General features: G+C 49.4%; 1 protein-coding gene and 1 long non-coding RNA gene across 4 annotated transcripts in view; one reads left to right on the top strand and one right to left on the bottom strand.

Annotated features, from left to right (window-relative positions):
• Positions 1-8,035: 8,035 nt before the first annotated feature.
• TRAPPC12 (trafficking protein particle complex subunit 12) overlaps positions 8,036-22,917 on the bottom strand; it is a gene marked incomplete at its 5' end in the record, with an annotated part of 67,496 nt that continues 52,614 nt past the window's right edge. For all 3 annotated transcript variants that reach the window (XM_084793600.1, XM_084793599.1, XM_084793601.1), the window contains 6 exons: positions 8,036-8,995; positions 9,198-9,285; positions 10,106-10,206; positions 14,540-14,638; positions 19,158-19,231; positions 21,661-21,733. In XM_084793600.1, coding sequence (XP_084649726.1) covers positions 8,753-8,995; positions 9,198-9,285; positions 10,106-10,206; positions 14,540-14,638; positions 19,158-19,231; positions 21,661-21,733 — 678 coding nt within the window. In that variant the 3' untranslated portion in view covers positions 8,036-8,752. The remainder of the gene's footprint in view (positions 8,996-9,197; positions 9,286-10,105; positions 10,207-14,539; positions 14,639-19,157; positions 19,232-21,660; positions 21,734-22,917) is intronic.
• LOC311604086 lies at positions 10,216-12,179 on the top strand. The gene is made up of 2 exons (XR_014781372.1): positions 10,216-10,950; positions 11,966-12,179. It is a non-coding gene; the product is annotated as an uncharacterized lncRNA (long non-coding RNA).

Genomic DNA, 22,917 nt, shown 5'->3' with positions numbered 1-22,917 from the left:
GATATGTTTATGTGTAGTGTGTTATAATTACAGAAACCCCCAATAATCTGTGCTGTTGAAGCGTAGGCCGTTTGTTCTCTGAGTAGCAGCCCTCAGTGTGAAGAGTCCCATTGTCTTCTTCATCACTGTGTTGGTTGGGGCCTCGCTTCCACCACACAAGGATGCATGAGCCATGAGGGAAGCTGCCTCAGCCATAGAACGCAAATGTGTACAATTCAAGCCCTCTGGGATTACTGTCAGCATTTTTGATGGGGTTTCTTGTTATTGTTGTTGTTTGTTTATTTTAAAGGATGTTTTACTCTGTATCAGTGGCTGGCCTGGAACTTGATATGTAGATCAGGTGTATACCACCATGCCTGGCTTTTTAAAAGTTATTTTGTGTTTGATTGCTTTTCCTCCATGTATATATGTGTACTACATGTATGCCTGGTGTCCACCTAAGTCAAAAGAGGAAGACAGATCCCCTGGGACTGGAGTTATGTTACAGATGGTTGTCAGCTGTCATCTGGAAGTTAGGAATTGAACCTGTGTCCTCTGCAAGATCAGCAAGTGTTCTTAACTACTGAGCCGTCTTTTTAGCCATATTTTTTTTGTTGTTCTAAAATTTCCTTTCTTTGTAGTAGGGCCTCTTGTGCCGTAGGCTGGTCTCAAATTCATCTTGTAGCTGATGATGACTCTGAGAAGGCAAGATGAGCTTGAAGTTCTGTTCTTGTTTGTACTTCCTGAGTTGCTGGGATTACAAGTATGTGCCACCATGCCTGCGTTATACAGTGCTAGGAATGGAACCCAGGGCTTCATGCCTGCTGGGCAAATGCTCTACGCACTGAGCTTCAGCCCCAGCCCCTGTTACTCTTTTCTAGTTCTAGGCAGGCTGGGCTTGCTCTTAAGCCCGCCTTCCTGCCTTCGTTTCCTGAGTCCTGATTACAGGTGTTTGCCACCACTTGTTTCGCTTCTTATTTTTTGTGGCTCCCTTGTTCCTGCTGAAGACTGACTATGTTTTCCACTATGTTCACATTGTAGAGGAATGTTAATTCAGAACGTGGCTGTTCTGGCAAGAGATCACATCCATAGACCTTCTAGGTCTGTGTGATCCAGCTGGAATACAAACATGCTTTTAATCCAGGAGATGGGGGCAGGCAGACCTGAGTTCAAGGCTAGCCTGGTATACAGCAAGTATCAGATACAGAAAAGCTTGGATCCAGGTGTGGTAGTACACGCCTTTAATCCCAGATGAAGGAGAAGTTAAGCAGAAGTTGTAGAAGGAAGCAACTGTGAAAGTGATGTCTAATTGAGGACACGCCCATCTCTCATGAGAAAAGAGAGGAAAGGGAAGCTACTTAAGAGGCAGTTTTACCAGGACAGTAATAGAGAGATGGGTTGCAGAGAGAGAGAGAGAACTGAGGTAAAGACAGAATGAGCCAGAAAATGAGAAGCCGGAAGATTAGAGCAGATTGCTGAGATAGTTTGAGGCCAAGCAGAGCAATTCTGGGCTGAGAGAGAAAGCAGATTGACTGTCAGTTGGGAGAAGAGTTTGAGGTAGAACAGCTGAGTTGAACCAGCCTGCTCAGAGCTCAGAAAGAACTAATAAGGGTGATCTTTTTTTTTTTAAAGATTTATTTTTATTTAAGTATACAGTGTTTCACCTTCATGTGTGCCTGTCTACCAGAAGAGGGCATCAGACCTCACTGTAGATGGTTGTGAGCCACCATGTGGTTGCTGGGAATTGAACTCAGGACCTTTGGAAGAACGGGCAGCGCTCTTAACCACTGAGCCATCTCTCCAGTCCCAATAAGGGTGATCTTAATAAGCAGGAAGTCTCAGAAGATGAAAACATTCTAGGCCTAGGTTAGATTATACAGAGGCTAGAAGCTTCCAGCACTAGGCCTAGGTTAGTAAACAGAGGCAGTAAGTCTACCAGACAACAATTGAGCCAGGGGAATAAAAGTTACTTTTACACTACATGCTGCAGGTCTTGGGTGTGAGCCATGATTTTACAGATTTGGTGTTAGATTGAGGAAGGTAACAGAATTCTGTCAGTACACCTGAGGCAATAGTTTATTAGCTCTCCCAGAGTATTCCTACGTTTTGTTTGTTTAGGTTTTTTGAGACCGGATGTGTGAGCGTGTGTACGTGTGTGCATGTGCATCTGTCTGTCTTTTGTTTTTTGTTTTTGTTTTTGTTTTTTTTGAGACAGGGTTTCTCTGTGTAGCCTTGGCTGTCCTGGACTTTCTTTGTAGACCAGGCTGGCCTCGAACTCACAGCGATCTGCCTGCATCTGCATCCCGAGTGCTGGGATTAAAAGCATGCACCACCACACCTGGCTCTTTCTTTCTATCTCATGGTACACAAGTGGAAGTCAGAGGTTAACTTGAGGAGTTGATTCCTTCTTAATAAATGAGTCTGAATGATTGAAATTAACTCATAAGAGGCAGGCAGATTTTTGTGAGTTCAAGACCAGCCTGGTCTACAAAGCAAATCGAAGACAGCCAGGGCTATTACACAGAGAAACCCTGTCTCAAAAAACAAAACCAACCAACCAACAACAACAACAACAACAGAGAAATTAAGTCACTAGGCTTGATGGCAGGCCCTGTTTATTAATTTTTTGAGATTGGATCTCACTCTGTAGCTTGGGCTGGCCTAGAATTCAGTATTGTAGACCAGGCTAGCTTCACAGTCAAAGGCTCCACTGCCTATGCCCCTGAGTACTGGGATTATAGGCCTCCACACTGGACCCTAGAATAAGTTTTTAAAGGTAAATCTGGGACTCCTGGACTTGTGTGATTCCCCTGCTTCTTGTCTCTTGAGTAGCTGGGATGCAGGCAGACCACCACTCTGGCTATGGGGTGGTGAACAAAGGAACTTGGGTAGGTCTCCGAACCCATGAAGGCATGTGGAGTTGGGAGCACAAAGTCTCATCGTTGGATCGTCAGATTCCACTTTTGATTAGATGGCCTCTGGGCCAATGTGTGCACACCACATCTAGACTGGAGGAGGAAAGCCATTTCTAAGGGTGGGGGTGTTTTCCCGAATTACACAGTGAGGCTCACAGCTTCAGACACATGCTTTTCTCTTGCTTCCTTGGGTTTGGTGGTGGGATAGAACCCACTAGGCTCATTTCTGTAAGACAGCTTTGGCATCTAAAAGGGAGCCTGTTGCTTATGCTGGGCTGGAGGGCTGCAGAGATCCAGGTCTCTGCTGGGCATCCTGGGAGCTCTAGTGGTATACAGAGCTGGGGCTGGGGCTGGCCTGAATCACACACAGTGGGATAAAAGCATAAATCTCACCTGTGGTGGACATAGAAAGTGGGAGGGTCGAGGAGAGAATTTGCTGTAATTTGTCAGTGTGAGGACTTAGAGCATTTTTCAGTGGTAAAGTTAAGTATATCGTGGTGAGCAGATAGGTGAGGAGTGTTGGGGCCGCAGGGAGTAGGCGGGTAGGTAGGGGGGGGGTGGGTGGGGGAGGGAGTGGCTGGCTGATGGTGGGTGGATGGATGGAGGTACTGGATTGATGAGTGGGAGGGGAGGGAGATGGGTTGTATTGATGAGTGGGTGGGTGGATGCAGTGGGTGAATAGGAAAATGGGCTGAGTTGATGAGTGGGTGGGTGAAGGGCGAGGAATATGAGTCTTGTTCAGATGTGTGAGCTGAACAGCCATTTTTCTGAAAACTGTTTTCTTTTGGAAAATATACTACGTAAAAGGTTTCAGAAACCTTAAATAGTTTTATGGCTATACAATGAAAATTCTCCTATTCTCTCTCTCTCTCTCTCTCTCTCTCTCTCTCTCTCTCTCTCTCTCTCTCTCTCTCTCTCTCTCTCACACACACACACACACACACACACACACACCCCAGCATCCTGAAAATGGCCAGATAAAAGAGGAAAGTCATACAGTGCTGGCTCTGCTTGCTCAGGAGCCTCTGAAATCTTTCACTGAGTTGCAGGATTGTAGGACATCAACATGGTGGCAGAACTGGGTATGTCTTTGTTTTAGAATTTAACCCATAGAACTCCCAAGCAACAAAATAAAACAAGAAACTATGGGTTTTGCTTCACTCTGTTCCCTCTTTGACTAGAGCCTGAGCCATTGGTATTTCAGCTAAGGTTTCTTTTGGGGTTTTCTGTTCTGCCCGTAGCTCTGGGGTACTGTGGGCAGGCTGCCTGTGCTGCTATGGCCTTGCTGCTTTGACAGTAAGCAGAGTGTTAGCTAGAAGCACTCAGACGTGGACGTGTGGATGGCACTGGATGCCAAAACCACAGAGGTTTATGGGTCAGTGAGGTTGAGGGTGGTCTGCACAGCTGTCCGGTAGCGGTCTAGGTGTGGGCCAACCCTAAAGGGAGCCCCTCTGTAGGTGTCCTGCTTACCTGTAGCAGTGCGTCCCAGTTGCAGGTCATAACCAAAGCATCCAGCTCTTCCCGTCAGCCCTTGCCACAACTGGGATCTGATATGTATGGAAGACCTGATTCCTAGTTAGTGGTGTTGTCGAGTGATTGAATCATGTGGGCTCTGGCCACACTAGGGAATTAACGATCACTAATAGACAGTGTCCAGTGCGGAGACTGAACCCAGAGCCTTGCACATGCTAGGAACACAGTCGGCCTGAGCTCTACACTCCTGTCATTAGGCTTCCATGGGTTAAGTGTGCTTGTCTGTGTCAGCCGTTATAGAAAGGCCTCCTGTCTTAAATCCACACACCTGCCTGGCAGACAGATCGATGCAATCAGTGATTGGCCTTGTGGTCTATACATCTTTCAGCCTGGCCAGTCGTTCATTAATCCTGATGGCTCTCAGGCGTCCTGGAGTAATTGATTATTGCTTCTCCAGGAGAACAAAGGAGGATCGTCATCCAAGGACATGGGAATGTCAGCAGAGCTGCGGACAGGGACACTTCCAGGGGCCTGTCCTACTGCCCCTGCCCCTCCCCCAGAGCAGGGCTTTGAACCACACAGTGGCGTCATCTGGGACACTGACACTAGTGGCCATGTTGGCTCCTCCACTGTACAAGCTTCCCTGTGAACTTGCTGAAAGGAGGCAGCACAGGCCGGGTCAGGCCTGCAGTGGACACTCAAGCCTCCAGGGCTGTGAATGGAAAGACCTTTGCATCCAGGTTCCAGGCAGGAACAGGATGGGGGACAGGACAAGTCTTGGGGGAGAGCAGAGCCAGGAGCACAGTGAGTGGGTGCAACCTTGCTCCTCCCAGATGTTCTGTGGATTATGTACTGATAAACCTCAAGCGGGGCGGCTGCTTTTCAGATTCGGGGTGTCTTGGGCTGTCAAAAGAAACACCACAGACCAGGAGACTCAGGTGACCACACTGGAGGCTGGGTGTCTGAGGTCGAGGTCAGCATCCCCTTCACAGGTTTGGGCCCCGGGGGCCACCTTACCACTGTGTCCTTCAGTTTATGCCAGGGCTTCGTTCCTATTGGCCCAGGCCCAAGCCTTACACAGGTCTTACTTAGTTGTAATTAGCTCCGCAAAGTTCCCATCTCCAAATCAAGTCACACTGAGCAACAAGGAATTCAATGTGTGGGTACTGCGGAGACCTATTTTAGTTCTCACAATGGAGGACGAGCTTTCCAGGCTCACAATGCTGAGGCCTCACGTGACAGCACGGAGAGAATATGTCTTGATGGAGGCACACCGTTAGGCTTCATAATTTGGTGTGCAGCAGGGACTGGGTCTCCCTCCGGGTAGAACCCAGGGAGCTCAGGGATAGAGAAGGCGTGGTCTGGCGAGGCCCTGGGTGGGGACAAGACCAGTTAAGAAGTGGTCCAAGCTGGGCACGGCAGCACATGCTTGTGATGTCAGCACTCTGTAGGCTGAGGCAGGAGGATCCAGAGTTCTGCGTGTGCCTGGTTTATCTACACAGGGAAATACTGTCTCAAAACAAAATGGACATGCTCACTGCAGGGGATGTGGTGATTTCCCAATGGTCCCTATTTGGGAATAGGGAATTTTAATTGAGAAAATGTTTTTATAAGGTTGGCTGGTAGGGTATTTTGATTAATGAATGACGTGGGAGGATCCAGCTTGTTGTTAGTGGTGCTACCCAGGGGCAGGTGGCCATGGATGGTGTAAGAAAGCGGGCTGATCAAGTCAGTACGCCAATGCTCCTTCATGGTGTTTGCTTCAGTTACTGGCCCCAGGTTTCTGCCTTGACTTCCCTTCGTGGTAGACTGGAACCTAGGAGATGAAATGAACCCTTATCTCCTCAAAAGGTACTGATGTTTATCACAGCGTAGAAACCAAGTCTCACAGGCTTCCCTTTTTATGTGTGCTGGTTGTTTTTTTTTTTTTTTTCCGAGACAGGGTTTCTCTGTGTAGCCTTGGCCATTCTGGACTCACTTTGTAGACCAGGCTGGCCTCGAACTCACAGCGATCCGCCTACTTCTGCCTCCCGAGTGCTGGGATTAAAGGCATGCACCACCACACCCGGCTGAATGTGTGCTGTTTTTTTTTTATGCTAGATGAATGGCCACGGGCCCAACCCTGGCCTGCCTGCGTATCCTGTCGCTTAGGCACCCAACATGTAGCAAGGATGCTGTGTGGAACTTGAGGTTTTGGTATTGGCTCTGCTAGATCCAGACCTGGGTGATCTTCCTGGTGGTGGGTTCCATATAAAGGTCCCTGGGAGGGCTGTCACATTGTGGCCTATCATTCTCAGCAGTGTGAGTGCATAGGACTTCACAGGTGTTGATAATCAAATGGCCCAGGCTCTGCAGGGATTAACACCCTAGGAGGAGAAAAGCAAGAAAAGGGAATTGCTCCTGAGGGAGTGTGGCCGTTTCTTATGAGCGATCCAAACAGTAATGGCTGTTTTAAAAATTGGCATAGTGAGCCTTTGAAAATAGCCTGTCGCTTGTGGTGCCAGTGTTGATAGCTTGGGTTCCCTTGTGTGAGGGAGTCTAATTCGTTTTAGATGCTGTGATCAGAAGAGTGAAGAGCTAGGTGTGGTGGTGCACACCTTTAATCTCAGCACTCGGGAGGCAGAGGCAGGTGGATCTGAGTTCGAGGCCAGCCTGGTCTACAAAGCGAGTCTAGGATGTGAGACCAGAACTTAGGATGCTGTGTCTGTTGCCCAGACTTGTGATTGTGTGATGATGTGGTGCCTGAGGGGAGCAGGGTGATTCTGGCACTTTCTCACTGTGACCAGAGACGAGGACCCTTGTGGCTTAGCTGACATTCCTGGTCTTATACAGTCAAGATGCTCTGCCTCAGCCCCCAGGGCCTTGTTTCTAGTCTGCAAGACTGAATTACTGTCTTTTGTCCTTGCCATAGTCCTAGTTCTAACCTTAAGAACTTGTAGAACATGAGGTCAGGTGACGTGGCTCAGGGCTAAGACTGCTTGCTGCAGAACCTGTATCAGGCTGCTCACAACCACCCACCTGCAACTCTGGCTACAGGGGATCTAATGCCCGCTGCTGGCTTCTAGTGGATTCAAGGTGCACTCCCCTGGAGGAAACTCATGTGACACTGAAAAGCAGGGCGGACTTGTGACTTTGTTAAAGCAGATGTGATGCGCCTGTTCAACCACCCTCTGAAACATCTGTGCTTACTCCAAAAGTGACTGATGAGACCCAGCCAGCCTGAGAGTGAGTGTTGCTGCAGCACAGGCACAGTGGGACAATGTTCAGTCATAACCCCTGCAGAGCTCAAGAAACACGCTGGAAGGGGGTGTGGAAAGAATGTAAGCCGAGAAAGAAGTAGAGTGCTGTGTAGCCATTTCCTCCCAACTGGACGGACAGCTCCTGCCTAACTGACCATGTTCATGAGGCTCCTCCTCAAGGGTACATTGCAGTAACAGCAGCTGGGACAGGAAGCTGGTCAGCTGAGCTGCCTCCAAGTTCTGCAAGGGCTCCAGAGATGCAAAATTTGAGACTCACCACCAAGGAGATGCCTTTTTAGTACCTTTGAGTATCCATGCCCTTGTGAGTGACCCTTCTAAACTCTCTAAGTTAGTCCTGGGTAAGACTGTCTGGTCTGTCTCTGCTGAATCTGAGATATTTGCTTATGTCTCCCCAGGAAGTCACATAAGTGCTCTACCTTTTCACTTTATTACAAAAGTGAAGAGACGTGTGGCTTTGCTCTGTGCCACAGACATTTTGTTTATGGAGCTCAGCACATGAGGTACACTTTATGCTCTACTGCACCCCACAGTCCTGTATCCTGCCTTTAAATGAGTGTTTTCACATGAATAAGGAAAGCTGGGTACCCAAAGCTATTTTCAGGTACTTTACATCTCTCAAAGTGGAAAGAGTTATAAGCATTAAGCAATGATCCTGCCTTCCAGGCACACAGGAACGCACAGATGCTGTGCTAGCCTGTCATGCTTCTTGCCCCAGCTGTGTTCTGAGTGTGCTGATGGATCTCAACATAGGCCATTAGGGTGGCCTGTGTCAGGACCGAAAGAAGTGACCTTAATAAAGTGATGCTTTGGTTGGGACGTGGAGGAAGCAAGACAATGAACTGTGATCATTTAACCCTTTAGTGAGAACAGACAATATTATGCACCTACTCTTTGTGAGTATTCAGACGTGATGAAAGAGCAGGTTAGCTTCCAGAACCAACCAAAGGGACTCCATGTGTCCTGTATTTCCTGTTTCACCAACAGGCAGTGCTGTGGGGACTGTATGGTAGGCAGGACAGCGAGTCTGAGAGCAGCTCAGCTCAAGGCATGCTCCCACACACCCGTCAAATGCTTGTACTGATCCATTTGGTCAAGTGTCTGCAGGGTGCAGGGCCCTGGGGGGAACTAGGCCAGCTTGAGGCACTGCGTGTTGAAGCTGTCCCCTTCTTTGCTGGCGACGGCCTCGAGTAGGCTCTGCTTCTTCTGCATGCTCCTTGAGGACTCCAGCTCATACATGGTGGTCAGGTTGAAGAGCACACTCTCGTGCAGGTAGTGCCTGGGGTCCTGCTGCACCATGGCCTCCAGCTGCCGCAGGGAGTCCTTGAGCTTGCCCAGGTAAAGCAGACACACAGCAGCATTGTTGTTGGCCTAGAGAAAGGGCAGGTACTTAGGGTGGCACAGACACAAGCCTGTCTGCACGTGGTGGTCCCTGGTCCCCATGTCTCACCATCCCCTTATCGACCTCTCCAGCTATCAGAGGCCAGGCCTGGCCAGGCCAGAGCAGGAATCTGGGTTGATAGGTCTGAAAACAGTAGAGGGGCCTGTGGGGTACCAAGTCTGCATGCCTTACCACTGCATTTGTGGGGTCCATCCTCAAAATCTCTGTGAAGAACTTGTGAGCTTCTTCAAAGTTATTCTGGCCAAGGTAGAGAAAGGCTCTGCAATGTACACAACAGATAAAGCAGTGAGCTCAGGTAAGCCATGGGTACCCACCAGCTGGGGCCAGTTCCACCATGTAGCATAGGGATACCAGGCATGTGAGTGTGCGCACGCGCGAGACAGACAGACAGACAGACAGACAGACAGACACACACACACACACACACACACACACACACATACACACACACACACACACACACACACCAGAGTGAGTCATGTGCTCTCAGATGGAGGCAGTGGCTTTACCACAACTGAAGCCTCTGACTCATAGGCAAGTCAGCCATCCAGGTCCCAGTCCAGACACAGTAGCTCCAACCAAGGTGACTTCCTGCCTTGTAAAATGACCCCTGTACCATGTCCACTTTCTGGTGTCTGGGCCTTGTTTGAAGGAGGAAGAAGCTTGTCCTAATGGCCACACGCTCATGATCCTGTGATATGTGACTCATAAAAGCTAATCTGAGACCAGCAGTGCCAGGAGCCCCTGACGGTGCTTGTTCCACAGCGGTCTAAGTCTATACTGAACACAAGCACGTGTTCTGAAGAGCAGGGATCCTCTCAGACTGGCTCTTAGGAGTAAGGGGCTGGGCCATGGTTCTCAAAGGCCAGCATGCTGCTGCCACCTGGCCTGAGGCTCTTGGGTCACAGCACTGAGGACAGGGACCTCAATGAGATGGCTCAGTCACCTGCTGTCCTTAAACCCTGAGTTCAATCCCTGGAGCTCATGTGTGTCCGAGCCATCTCCACAGTCAGTCTCTGAGCTCAGCATGCATGTGTACATGCACACACACACAAAGTAAATAATTAAAAGAGATTTACCTGTTCATTAAAACCATTATTTTACCCTGCAGTCCGTCCAACTTCTGTGTTACTTTCTCAACATCTTGAAAATATTTTTCAGCTGTTTTTATGTCTCCAATCTGCTTTGACAAAGTTATCCAGTTAGTTTAGCTGGCAGGTTAAAAGAGCTGTGAATGTACAGTCATACTTGTTCCTGGTATCGTGCCCGAATAGGAAGGGCACCCCAGAGCCCACACAGTGACCAGAAGATATGTACGCCAGTCTCAGGTTAGCATCCAGTGATAAACCCAAATGGCCCAACGTGTCTGATGCTCCCTGTCTCTGACAGGGAATTGTGTTAACAAGAATGCCTGGCACGGCTTACACCTTAGCAGCTGTGCCCCCTAGAATACATTTTGGTACAACATTAAGTAAAAACAAACTTTGATATAACCCAACAGGCCCCAGCCAATTTCTAGGGTATTTCTGGCTGAGGACAGAGTAGATACCACCAGTTTGCCAATTTCAAAGTACTATTTTGACCAAATAATACAGAATCCTACTGTAAAACTAAATGGAGAGACCCACTGGTAACCCTTGTGAGGAAACCATCAGCCCTACAAACAAAGCAGGCATCCAGGAGGTGAAGGGAACTTGTTCCCCAGGGGAAATGGTGAAGTTCTGACCTTTGCTCTTACAGCTCAGCCCTGGCTCCCCATCAGGGATGGGAGTGTCAGGAAGACATGGAGCTGAGATGAGTGGGCGCCATCCATGCCCTTCTTTTGCCTTAAGAGGATTGGGGGGGGGCCAGTGCTCTAAGCTGGGCCTGCAGTGGGAAGTGGGAGAAACAAAGGAGTCTGGTCACGACAGCTTTATACACACAGGTCAGGGACAGACAGATGACCCATGTGCTTTGGGCCTGCCTGAAGACCCTCCAAAAGTCTCACAGAATACCATCTTTTGACCACACTGCACCTTACTATAATACACACCCTGTTTGCCTCCTGATACCTGGGGGACCCCTGAGTGACTGAGCTGTATGAGTTCTGGGTTTTGGTAAAGTCCATGTTCTGTATTAGGAGGCTGTCTCAGCCTGGTGGCTCACCCCTTTGGCAGCACTTTGTCACTGTTTGGGACACCCTTGAGCTGGCTTCCTTTCTGCTTCCATTGCATGTAGGGAGTCCGACAGCTCTGGGGAACGGATCATCAGCTACTTATCGGGAGGCCTGCTTTTGGAACGAGAGTGATTCTAAAGTACACAGGGTAGGGTAGCACGGGGGTGGGGGTGGGGGTGGGGAGACAGCCTGAGCTCCTACCCTGGTGGGGCAGGGGGTAATGGATACCTAGTGTGACCACTATCCACGGTATAGGCCTGGGGAGGCAGAGCCCCTTGTCTCTCTGCACTGACTTGGATCCTACCCAGCAATAGTCATGAGGGGCAAGTGCAAGGAGCTCTCCCCAGCTTGGGTTATCTCACTGGCTGATAGGGATGTGGTTGGGGGCGGGGCCCTGGTTGAAACACTTCAGCTTTATTAATGTTCTTACGTAGACCCTCCCCACTTCTAGCCACTCAATGGCTCAAAAAATAAACATGAAAAGTTTTTGTATTTCTTGGGGAGGGGTTGACAGCTTAGCAAACCGGAGGCCATTCCTTTCTAAGCAGTTTTCTTTAGGTCTGATTGCTGGTTAGTGAGCTGCACGTATACAATACAAATATTTAATGTGACATCTAGGACATAACAGGGTGTACAGCCACCATCCATCAGGCATCCTTGGGCCACTGAGTACCACTGTTCGCCACCTGCTCCTACTCAGGGCTGCAATTGTGACTAGCTATCGGCACCTACTCTGTTGCCTCCACCCCTATCAGCCTCTCTAGCTCCTCCCCTTTGTTTCCAGCATTCACTTCCTAGCTCGGTGCTGGCTCCTTCCTGGCTCTCCAGTGACCTCTAATAGTCATGGGTCTCCTGCTTTGAAGGCAAGTGGTCATGAGTATCCTCTTGTCCTGCCCTGGACAGCAGAGCTGCTTTCACACAGTGACATCCTGTGGCCACTGCACTTCCATGGTGGCTTAAAAGCTACCTTGCTGGTGTGAGTGATGACCTCCCAAGACCCACGTGAAAAGATTTGGAGGAGCAGAGTCTGAGCCAGAGAGAAGTAACTTCAAAGGATGAATGCTCCAGATGTCGAGAGACTGGATTACTCTGCTCTGCCTTTGGACTGTCTGAGAAGTTCCCAGATACAGGCATCTCCAGCCTTCTGTCAACGGGCTTCCTCAATGTGGAATCTCTCTCATGTCCACTTCCCTCCCCCTAGCCACTGTCCACCTGCTTTCTGAGCAGACGGCACAAACTGTCTGCAGGATGCTGTGTGTGATGGTGACATCCACAGGCCTGAGAGTTTCAAATATGCAGATGGCACCTGGTCTTTCTGAAGGCTGGCAGGGAGTGTGGGCAGGAGGTAGTCACGCCTGTGGGGACAGGCAGAGGCATTAAGAGTTCCCTCATGTCTGGGAACTGAATCAAAAATAAGCCCTTTATTGTGCTGCAGGCCTGAGCTGGGTTTCCAGCTGTTACTTGAATGGCACAGAATCTACAGAGGTGACCCTCTGCTCACAGCCAGATTTGCTCTCTGCCCATCTCAGAAAGAATGAAGACTGCTCTTCCAGATAAAGCACCATGGAGAATTAAAACAGAAGGCTTGTGGCCAGGAGACTGGGGGAGGGGCACATGCCTCTGGGGCACTCGTATTTGTCAGTTATCTTCCTCTGTGGTCCAGCAATCCTGTGTGGGTCAGGGGAGAAGGTGACAAAATGATGCCTCACCTACTCTTAGGTCACACAAAATTTTAGAAAAACCTTAAAAACAAATTTAAATACAAGTGTGAAGGCCACAGAGAAAGTTCATGGCAAGATGCAAATTCACCTGTGTGAGATTATCTAGGAACCCACGGTTGGGCATTTACTTCACCTTGGTGGCTGCAGTCCCTCCCTGATGTTACCAGATCTCCTCAAGGTCCCCTGCACATTTGTTTACAGTAAGCCACTTCTGTTGCCACTCTTTAGCATCATAATGGAAAGTGCCCGGCCTTGTTTGCATCAGTGTCCACTTTTCAGCAATCTGTTGTGCTCTCTCAGACTCAGAAGCCAGACACAGTGTCTGAGAAGTGTGTGTGTGTGTGTCCGTTTACATTTGGTCTCACACACTCAGAGAGACAAAATGGCTGTGGAGTGGCTCACTCTGCTGACTTAGCAGGGTGGGATGGGATGACCATGTATCTTAGGCCTGGCCATGTCATTCTGATGAGGACCTGAGTCTACAGAGGGAAGCTGCTGCTCTTTTTCACTGAAGACTGGCCAGTTACTCTTGTGCCCTGGGGGCAAGAGAACAGGTATAAGATGCAGATGCTAGCACCACACTGCTTGCAGGTCAAACTCAACAGTGTCCAGGAATCTGCCTTCTTTGGGCTCTAATTCCTTGGCCTGGTGGATACTACATCTCTCATCTGGAGCACTATGTCCTGGGCTCTCTTTTGTCTTGGTTCCCGAGATGGAGCACTGGCCTGTAGCAGTCCTCAGGGCCAAATGGCCCAGCCCCACTACACAGCAAACCTACTGCCTGTGTAGAGAGCATTCAAGATGGAGCAAGGGCACTCTTTCCCATTATCCTCTCATGCACTCTTTAAACAGCTCCTGCTCAATAATGAAGTCAGTCTGACCCCGTAAGTGTTTACCTTCCTTATGTAACTCGGCTTTCACTGTTGAGATGTGATCTTTGAGGGATGCTCATCACCCAGGCCCCCAAACCATCCAATTTCCCACTCTGCACAAGTACTTTCAGTGTTCCCAGATGTGTGTGCAGATGGCCCCCTCCTGTGTCCTGGGTCCTCCAAGTGGGAGGGCATTGCTAAGGAGTTAGAGGATGCAGGACTCTGAACCTAGGAGTTCTGGACTCCCAGGTGCCAAGAAGGTGCCAACAACAGATGCTGTTAAGGTGGTTGTGGCCATGCAGGCTGTAGGACACTGTGAGGTCATGAGCATAGCAATGCTTGACTCCTGTGACCATGTGTGTGTGGGGGTTGGCTCTTTCTTCTCTTGCCATTAGCTGTTGTCTACCAGCCTTTCCCATATTCAGAGGCTCTCAGGGGACAGACACACAAGACCCATATGCTGAGCAGCCTGCAGTGGGAGATCATGATGCTGGAACTGACAGGATGACCACCAAACATTAGAGAGCCTTGCTGAGGGCGGCTGAGCCTCTGCATTACTGCAGCCACCCTGACAGGGTACACTCGAGTGTTCCCAACAGAGCAGCTGCAATTTAGCAGATGTCCGTAACTGCAACAGGACAGAAGGCCACCCAACAGAATCATTGCAACTAAAATAATTTCCCGTTTGTGTAAGTTCTGAGGGACAGAATTCCAGGCAACCTTACTGGGCTGCAGCTTTTGGACTGTCAGCAGTGTGGCTGGTACCTGGAGGAGGATGCGGCCGATGCCACTCAGCAGCTGTGGCTCCTGCTCTGGGTAGTACTTAATTACTGTGCGGTAAGCGTCTACGGCCAGCACATAGTCCTGTGGCAAAAGACCAAAAGCATGCAGTGAGCTGGAGAAGCTGTACAGCTGTTCGCAGTGCATTATGAGCCAAGGACACACACACACACACACACACACATACACACACACACACACACACACACACAGCTGTGAGGCAGCAGCTCAGAGCGCCGTCCATCCCATCAATGGTGATGGGCTGAGGACTCTGAATTCTGTGTGACATCCATGCTTCTGTCATCACAGGGACTCTGGACCTAGAATCAGGCCCTAACACTGCCTCTTGCTCCCATGTCCTAAGCCAACATTGGGTCCCTTCCGCTTTTCCGACAGAGTTCTTGTAAGGACTCGTGGTTTTGCACCGTCTCATCCTCCTAACACATTAGCCACATTTTCAAAGTGTCTCAAACATTTTCTGTGCTCAATATTGAGGTGAAATGTCTGTATTGAAACAAGTTACCATTCAACTTTGCTATGACAGTGATGGCATACGGATGTCGCTGCTTCCTGTAATGGCATGTAGTTACCACTGCTCTATGGAGACAAGTGCGCAGGCACTGAAGGTGCTGGGCTTGGTGTCTTCAGTGCCACAGTTCTGTGCACCTTCCTAGCAAGAGCCTCACACTGACCCAGCCTGGAGCCCCTCCTTGAGGCGAAGTCTGTCTACCACCCACCTCATGCCCATTTCTTACTTTCAGTCCACAGTACAAAAGGGTATGAAAGGCAGTCTTCATGAGACTGGTGTTGCCTATTACAAGGTTCAGAGGTCAGCTCCTCCTACATCTCTGTAGCTGAGAACCTGAGCAAGGTTTGTGGCAGGAACTGTGCTGCACACTTACTTCCTCTCAGTTACAGTGCATGCTGACCAGTTTGGGGTCACCACTGCTGATTTCCTCTCAACCACAGAATTCTGGAAGGTATTTCATTTCTGTATCCTAGACTTTTCACTTTCCTCCAAACTGGGACTACAGTTACTGAGCTTGCTAATTGGGAGGCTAGAAAGACAGACGACAAGTAAAATTCCAGTTTGGCAGGGGAAAAAAAAGGAAGACTCTCCAGTCTGGTACCTTCAAGTGCAGCTCGTTAAAACTAATTTTATTCAAGGCCTGATGCTCACAAGGAGCCAGACCACACATGCCTTGGTTTCCGCTCCCACCATGTTTGCTGCCTGTCGCTGCTGCCCGAGGCCGGGCTGCCTGGTCTCTAGTTGTGCCAGCAGGTGCACTTATGTACGTGTGTCTGTACCACGAGGTGCCTGCAGAGAAGGCTTTTGACAGCTCCTCTGCCTTTGGGAAGCCAGGGGACCTGCTTTCAGATCACTGTCCTGGGGTCTGGATGACTGCACAGATGAGCAGCAGCCAGTCTTGCGTCCCTGAAAAGCGTGATGGCCCCTGAGATCCATCCTGGTCTCGCCCTCTAACCGAGCATGTACCCTTACATTTGGTCGCAGTGGGCAAAGGGCAGATTGTGCTGAGTCACACCGCCACACCTGACCACAGGCCTTGACCTGTGTTGCATTCTGCTCATGATGCTTCTGAAGGCAGGCGTGGTGCCGAGTGCCTGGACCCCCAGCACTAGGGGAGGGAGAGGCAGGTGGATCTCTGTGAGTTCAAGGCTTACAAAGCAAGTCCAGGAAAGCCAAGGTTACCCAAAGAAATCCTGTCTGGAAAAACAAAACAAACAAAAAAGATGCTTCTGATGGACAGCTGTGGACAGGGCCAAGGTAGGAGCACAGAGAGCCAGTATGTGTAGGTAGCAAGCCAGGTTAGGAGTTCAGGTTTTTTGGATTATTGCCTTTCAAACCTGCTTGGGATCAGGAGGTCATGCTAAGGATGGCATGACAAAAAAGAAACAGGCTTTAAACATCCCATATATATATATATATGTATGTGTTTTTTTCTCTCTTGAGACCATGTCTTACGGTGTACTCCTGAACAGCCTGTAACTATACAGCCGAGGCTGGTCTTGAACTCTCAGAGATCCACTTGCTTCTACCTCCCAAGTGTTGGGATTAAAGGTGCGTACTACCACACCCAGCTTTGATGGGATTTTCCTACTCCCTGGGAGGCAGGATAGACCCACAGGCTAGGGAACAAAGAGAAGCAGCAGCAGCAGAGGAGGTATTGTCAGGCAGGTGCCAGAGGGATCAGTACTAGCACATGTCCACAAGCCTGGGGGTAAGGGTGAGCTTGTTAGAGGGAGCTTTTAGGGCTGTGCTGAAGTTGGTTACTATTCAGTGAAATTGCTCAGTCCAGGAACCTGGAGGGCTCCTTTAAAGAAATGCGGCTGACAGCAGTTTCTTAGAGTGCCCAGCCTACTCTTCTGACTACACCAACCTGCCCTTGAAAAGAAATACAGACACCCACACTCTAGCCCGACCTGCACCTAAAACCTGCACTGGCTAAGTGAATGCTAAACTGTGCTAACGGCCATTCTGCCACCAAAGGCTTCATGTAGTGTGACCTCAATGAAGAGGAGGTATCCTGTGTGTGGCAGGCTCTTTCCCACAAAGAAGCTACAACAGGAGCTGTGTCGTGGGGCGGTAAGGGGATATGGAGCTGGAGGGTGTCCAAAGGCTATAGCTCCAGACAGGTTCACTCCAGTGGCACAGGTACCTTAGGGCTCCTGTGAGGCCCAAGGACATCACGTTTACGAACAGAGAGCTTTGTCTTGCAAGTGAATGTGCCTGACAATGTATTATGGGATACATTGCCCAATACATTGTGGAATACATCAGAACTGGAACATATGAACAAATTTCTTATCATTAAAAGGCTGATTAACTAGGTCATTGTTTTACCAAGGCACGCAGGCCCCAGCTAGGCAGCTCAACTACTGTGGCCATACTGGTTGTGCCCACTAGATGGCAGCAGAACGCATATGCTTGCATCTACTTGCAACATTTCTTTCACTCCTTTAGCTCACAAAAATCAAGATTAAACCAAACTTTTAAGTTAAATTACACCCGTTATGAAAGTATTTCTGAAATATGATGATGTGTCCTGTCCTGAGTCCGGGGTGGCGGGTGACAGAGGCAGATGTTTGGTGCCTGTGCCTATGTTGCTGGTGGTATCACCACTGCAGTAAAACAAAGAAAAGCATTTTTGTTACACTGTTTTCTAACAGAGCATCTCAGAAATGCAAGCTGACCCAACAGCCCAGTGCCTGACAGTGGAGCAGTGACTTCCTCCCCTGAGGGTCTTCAGCTTGTGGTTGGGCAACACTAGGGCTGTAAGCCTGACTCAAGAGAATTTCAGGTGTCACTGGATGCTCACTGTGGCTTCTGAGGTTGCCATTGGCTACAGTAGTGCTGAGAGAGGCCTGTATAGGGGACTGTATGACAGGAAGAAGCAGGCCACTCCCTGGCTGAGGGCTGCAGCACATGGGGAGGTAGGGATCTGCAATGGTGTCACCAGGGAGGATGAAGTGGGAAGAGCCCAGGAACAAAGGGGCCTTACCTACAGACAACAGGCCCTGTGCAAAGGACTCAGACACAAGACTTGAAAAACTGTAATGTGTTAAAAGTTAGGAAAGAGCTACGAGGATGAGAGCTGGGAGAGGTTTTAGGAAACCCATTCTTCCTGTGGCAAGGTCACCTACCAGACGAGCCTGGCCTGCCCGTCTACACCCAGTGTCACACATCACACATCTGCAGAGGTGCAGAGGATGCAGGCTGTCCTATGGCTGGGCAGTGGCCACACACTTTCCTGCCAAAGCCAAGGACATGGCCATGTGGATGGCTGCCAGCTGGGGTAAAGCGAGGAGCACATTTCTCTACTTGATACCCTGCCCGCAGGATGACCTTGGCTGTGGGAGGAGTGATGAGCTGTCTTACCACAGCTCGGAAGGTGTTAACGGCGCTGCTCTGGGCGTCTGCTGCTGACAGATTCTGTGGCAGCTTCAGTGCCTGCAGCTGGCAGCAAGGCCGCCAGCTCTGTGGCAGGCCACCCGTGCCCAGGGCGGGAGGCAAGCCAGGCTTGGGATGTATTTGAAACAAGAGAGAAGCCTGAAAGCACGGCTGTCTAGGCTGGCAGGGCCTGTGTGGAGAACAGACTGAACACACAGTGACTGACAGCTCGGCTGGGCTCCCTGAGTCACACTGGCTCCTCAGGTGAAAGCTCAGGGTGAGCTCCTCACAAGTGGGTCTGGTTTGGAAAGCCTGCCTTCAGATGTCAAAACCATCAATCATTAAAAAAAAAAAAATGACCCTCATACTAAAACAAGGAGAACAAAGGACACTTCCCTGGATGGAGTTCAGAGGAAAACAAGTGAAATGAGCAGTTTTAATTAGACCATTTAGACCTAGGCCTGTGCAATTAAATTCAGTAATGTAAACTGTTTCTGTGGAAATTTCAAAACGACAAGTTAGGCCCCCAAGTGTGAGTGAACTCTACTGAGCAATCTAGGCCATGAAGAACACTGCTGAGCCCCTCAGCCCACTTCCTCGTCAGACCTGTCGGAACACACAGCACTCCCTTGCAGCTTCCTGCTGCCACCGTCTTCAAGAGCAAGGTGCGCTGCAGCTCAGCCGCCCACATACCTTCATCAGGAGCAGACAGTTTGCCATGGAATACAGCACACGGCCCAGACGAGACCTCCACAGCTGAACAGAGGCTACAGGACAGAGAGAGGCATGAGTATGCACAAGCTGGCAATCGCTGCTCCCTGTGTGCTAAGGCCCCTCCTCCTGCCCCTAACCCTACCAGGTCTCACCAAGAAGATTTCTTCACTGTATGCTGTACTGGAGACAGAAGACAGTGCTCTCAGTGGGATGGCCAAAATGCACTCTTATAAGAGAGCACCTGCGCCAGCATGGTGACGCATGTGTATAATCCCAGCCCTCAGAAGGCAGACTGCTGGGAGTTCAAGGCCAGCCTGGTCTACAAGGCAAGTCCAGGACAGCCACGGCTACACAGAGAAACCCTGTCTAGACAAATCAAAACAGAGGGAGTGGGGGGAGAGGCCATTTGCACAGACAGGGATCAGGAGCCTACTGTAAGGCAGAACCCTAATCCTGTGAGCATGCCTGATGCAGACACGGCACAGCTTCTGCCCAGGGTGGAGGCTAACTCACACATACAGTCCCTGTTGTGTCCAGAGGCATCGGCAGGATCTGCAGAGGTCTGGCCTTGGTGGCTATTTTTGTCCCTGCAGCCTGGAACTGGCCACGCCCCTAGGCCTTTAGTCTCAGATGGGAACAATGATGGTCTGCCTTTGTCACTGGCTTTAGTGAGGGTGGACACCAGTAGTGGCCACAAAAGGGCTACGTGAAAGGACAGAAACAGTCACTCATCTAGACAGGACAAGTCTGGGACCCATGGCTGTTAATGCAGTAGACAAGTGAATTGTGCGCCTCTGCTCATTTTGGATACCAGCCCCTACTGGCTTAAAACCTTCACTGAGCATTTATTTGTTCTCTGGTTTTCAAACTGGCTCTATGAACTTGCTGGGGTTGGAATGATGCCTTCACAGACGTTTGCTGTGATGAGAGGGCTAACTGATGGTTCTTGAGGTCATCAGGAGTAAGGGCTGAGTTGGGGACTATACTGCTTGCATCAGCTAGGGAAGCTGACACATTCATGCCTTTGGGTTTCAGAGCCTAGTTACCAGCAGGATACACCCTTGTAAATGTGCATGCACAACACACACACACACACACACACACACACACACACACACACACACACACACACACACGCATATTCCACATATCAGTCACCTACACAGCACACATACACACCTGGCCCTTGAAACCCAGGGAGTCATAAACTTTCTCAGAGACTGGCTCCTTTCTAGTGTGTTTAGCATACTGCAGCCAGAATAACTGCTATGGTAGAAATGTGTACACAAGTTCATGTACTAGGGATATAGTTCCTAATGATACACGTTGATGGTACTGAGGTGAGGGCCTTTGCAAGGGCATTAGGAGGTTAGATGAAGTTCTTTATTATTATTATTACTACTACTACTATTACTATTATTATTATTGGTTTTTTTTGAGACAAAGTTTCTCTATATAATGGTCCTGCCTGTCCTGAAACTCCTTTTGGAGACCAGGCTGGCCTTGAACTCACAGAGGTCCATCTATCTGCCTCTGCCTCCTGAGTGCTGGGATTAAAGGCGTGTGTCACCATGCCGTGCCCCACTGGTGGTTTTATAAGAGCTGAAGAGGCATTCTGTGCCTCATCATGTGGCGTCCACTTCTTGCTACAACACATGCCAATGGCATCTCATGGGCATCCCAGACTCCAGAACTGTGAATGTAACGCAACTCTCCTTTGTAAATTTACCAGGTTTGGGTATTTCATTATAGGAAATGGAAAAAGACTGAGACACAATCTTAGAGGCTGATCTGCACCTGCAGTCCACCTGTGTCCATAGGTAATTTCCAAGACACCATGAAAAATCAGGATGAGCTGGGTGTGGTGGTGCATGCCTTGAATCCCAGCACTTGGGAGGCAGAGACAGTCAGCTTGCTGAGTTCAAGGCAGCTTAGTCTACAAAGTAAGTCCAGGACAGCCAGGGAGACACAGAGAAACCTTGTCTTAAAAAAAAAAAAAATTGGATTAAGAGCACTGTCTGCTCTTCCAGAGGTCCTGAGCTCAATTCCCAGCAACCACAATGTGGCTCACATCCATCTATAATGTGATCTAATGCCCTCTTCTGGTGTGCAGGCAGAGCACTGTATACATAATAAATAAATAAACCTTAAAAAAAAAACAAGACAAAAAAGATCAGGATGCTCACACTAACTGCACACTGTGGCCTCCCTTCCTTCTCTATGGGCTCCCTCCTGCGATCAAATCTGTCCTGGCACATGAGAAGTCCCCAGTGCACCAAGGAGCTGGGCTGGGCTGTTCTCAGAATCGGTTTCTATTTCTCACCACTGGGTAAAAACCATGTTCTTCCTTTCATCTACTCAGAGCACAGATCGCTCTAACAGCTACAGGGGAAATGGGTGAAGGGACCACTCACTGTTGGCTAAGAGTGACAGCCAATGGTAGTGGAGACCCTTGAAGACCTGACACGAGGGCAATGCTCACCTTGCCTGCTCTCCTGGGTGACGCTGCTCAGGCCACCGTCTTCAGCTAAGCCTTGCTCCAAGTTGGCCAGGATCTGCGGTCATTTCAAACGAAGACAACAGAACTGTAAATGGACTTGTGTCTACACTGTCATCATATATTCTAGAAACAGCAAATCTCTCTGGGTGAAAATCAATCAGCCAAGGCAAGTTTGCCTTTTGCATGGTGATGACCACCAGTTACCTGGAGTGATGAGAAAAGCAGAGCCCCCACTCTCTGGCAGAAGGTGGAATTTAGGCTTATGAAACTCATAAAGCATTCTCGGACACGGAACATAGTGGGTGTTCATATTTTCTTTTCATGCAAAGCAATGGATGTGTTACACATGAGACTGATTAACTTCTGTGGCAACATCAGCACCTTCCTCCAGGGCCCCATCGAGCCTCCAGCCTTTCCTATCACATTGAGTAAATTCTAGGAAGCTGTCACTTTGCATAGTTTTTACTGTTTGGTTAAAACCTTTCTATTGTTTCGTCTGTATCTGGGTTTTCCCTGAAAGAAAAACTGTTATGGTGCTGTGACTTAGGGAGAGGATTTTAGCATGAGAATACGTGTTAAGAGTAAAGACTAAGGCAGGCTGTGGTGGCGCACACCTTTAATCTCAGCAGGTGGGAGGCAAAGTTTGAGGTCAACCTGGTCTACAGAGTGAGTTCCAGGAAAGCCAAAGCTACACAGAGAAACCTGGTCTCAAAAACAAACAAACAAACAAACAAACAAACAGAAAGAGTAAAGATTATGTGTGGGGGAAAATGGGGATATTAACGGACAAGGTTCTCCTGCAGGCAGCGCTCTGTGAGAACCCCTCCTCCTTCCACCATCTGCTCGGTGACATGGCCTCCGTGGAGGACACCACTGAATGTCTTCTCTTGACTCATCCATGCCACTCTGGCCACCCTTCTTTGTACAGTCATTACTCCCTATAAGTAAGAGAACAATTAGCAGTGGACTTTGACCCAGGACGCATGTTGGCCTCAGGACTGTGACCTCTGAGAGATTCAGAGGACAGACATGGGCTTCAAGACTGATCTTGGAGAGAAGTGAGCCAGTTCAAACCAGGTCAAATGACATTTCCCAGCTCATTTGTCTTCTGATAAGTAATCACGAAGTGAGAAACTGGTAGGGAGTAAGGGAGTAGGGGAAGGAAGGGAAGGGAAGGGAAGGGATAAAGGACAGCAGAGGGCACCAGCACGCAGGATTCCACCCGAGAGCTCAGTGAAC

The sequence above is a fragment of the Acomys minous genome (genome assembly GCF_964271855.1).
Source record: "Acomys minous genome assembly, chromosome: 8".
Taxonomy (NCBI): domain Eukaryota; kingdom Metazoa; phylum Chordata; class Mammalia; order Rodentia; family Muridae; genus Acomys; species Acomys minous.
Note: the sequence above shows the minus strand (reverse complement) of the source record. Positions and strands in the feature narration are given on the sequence as shown.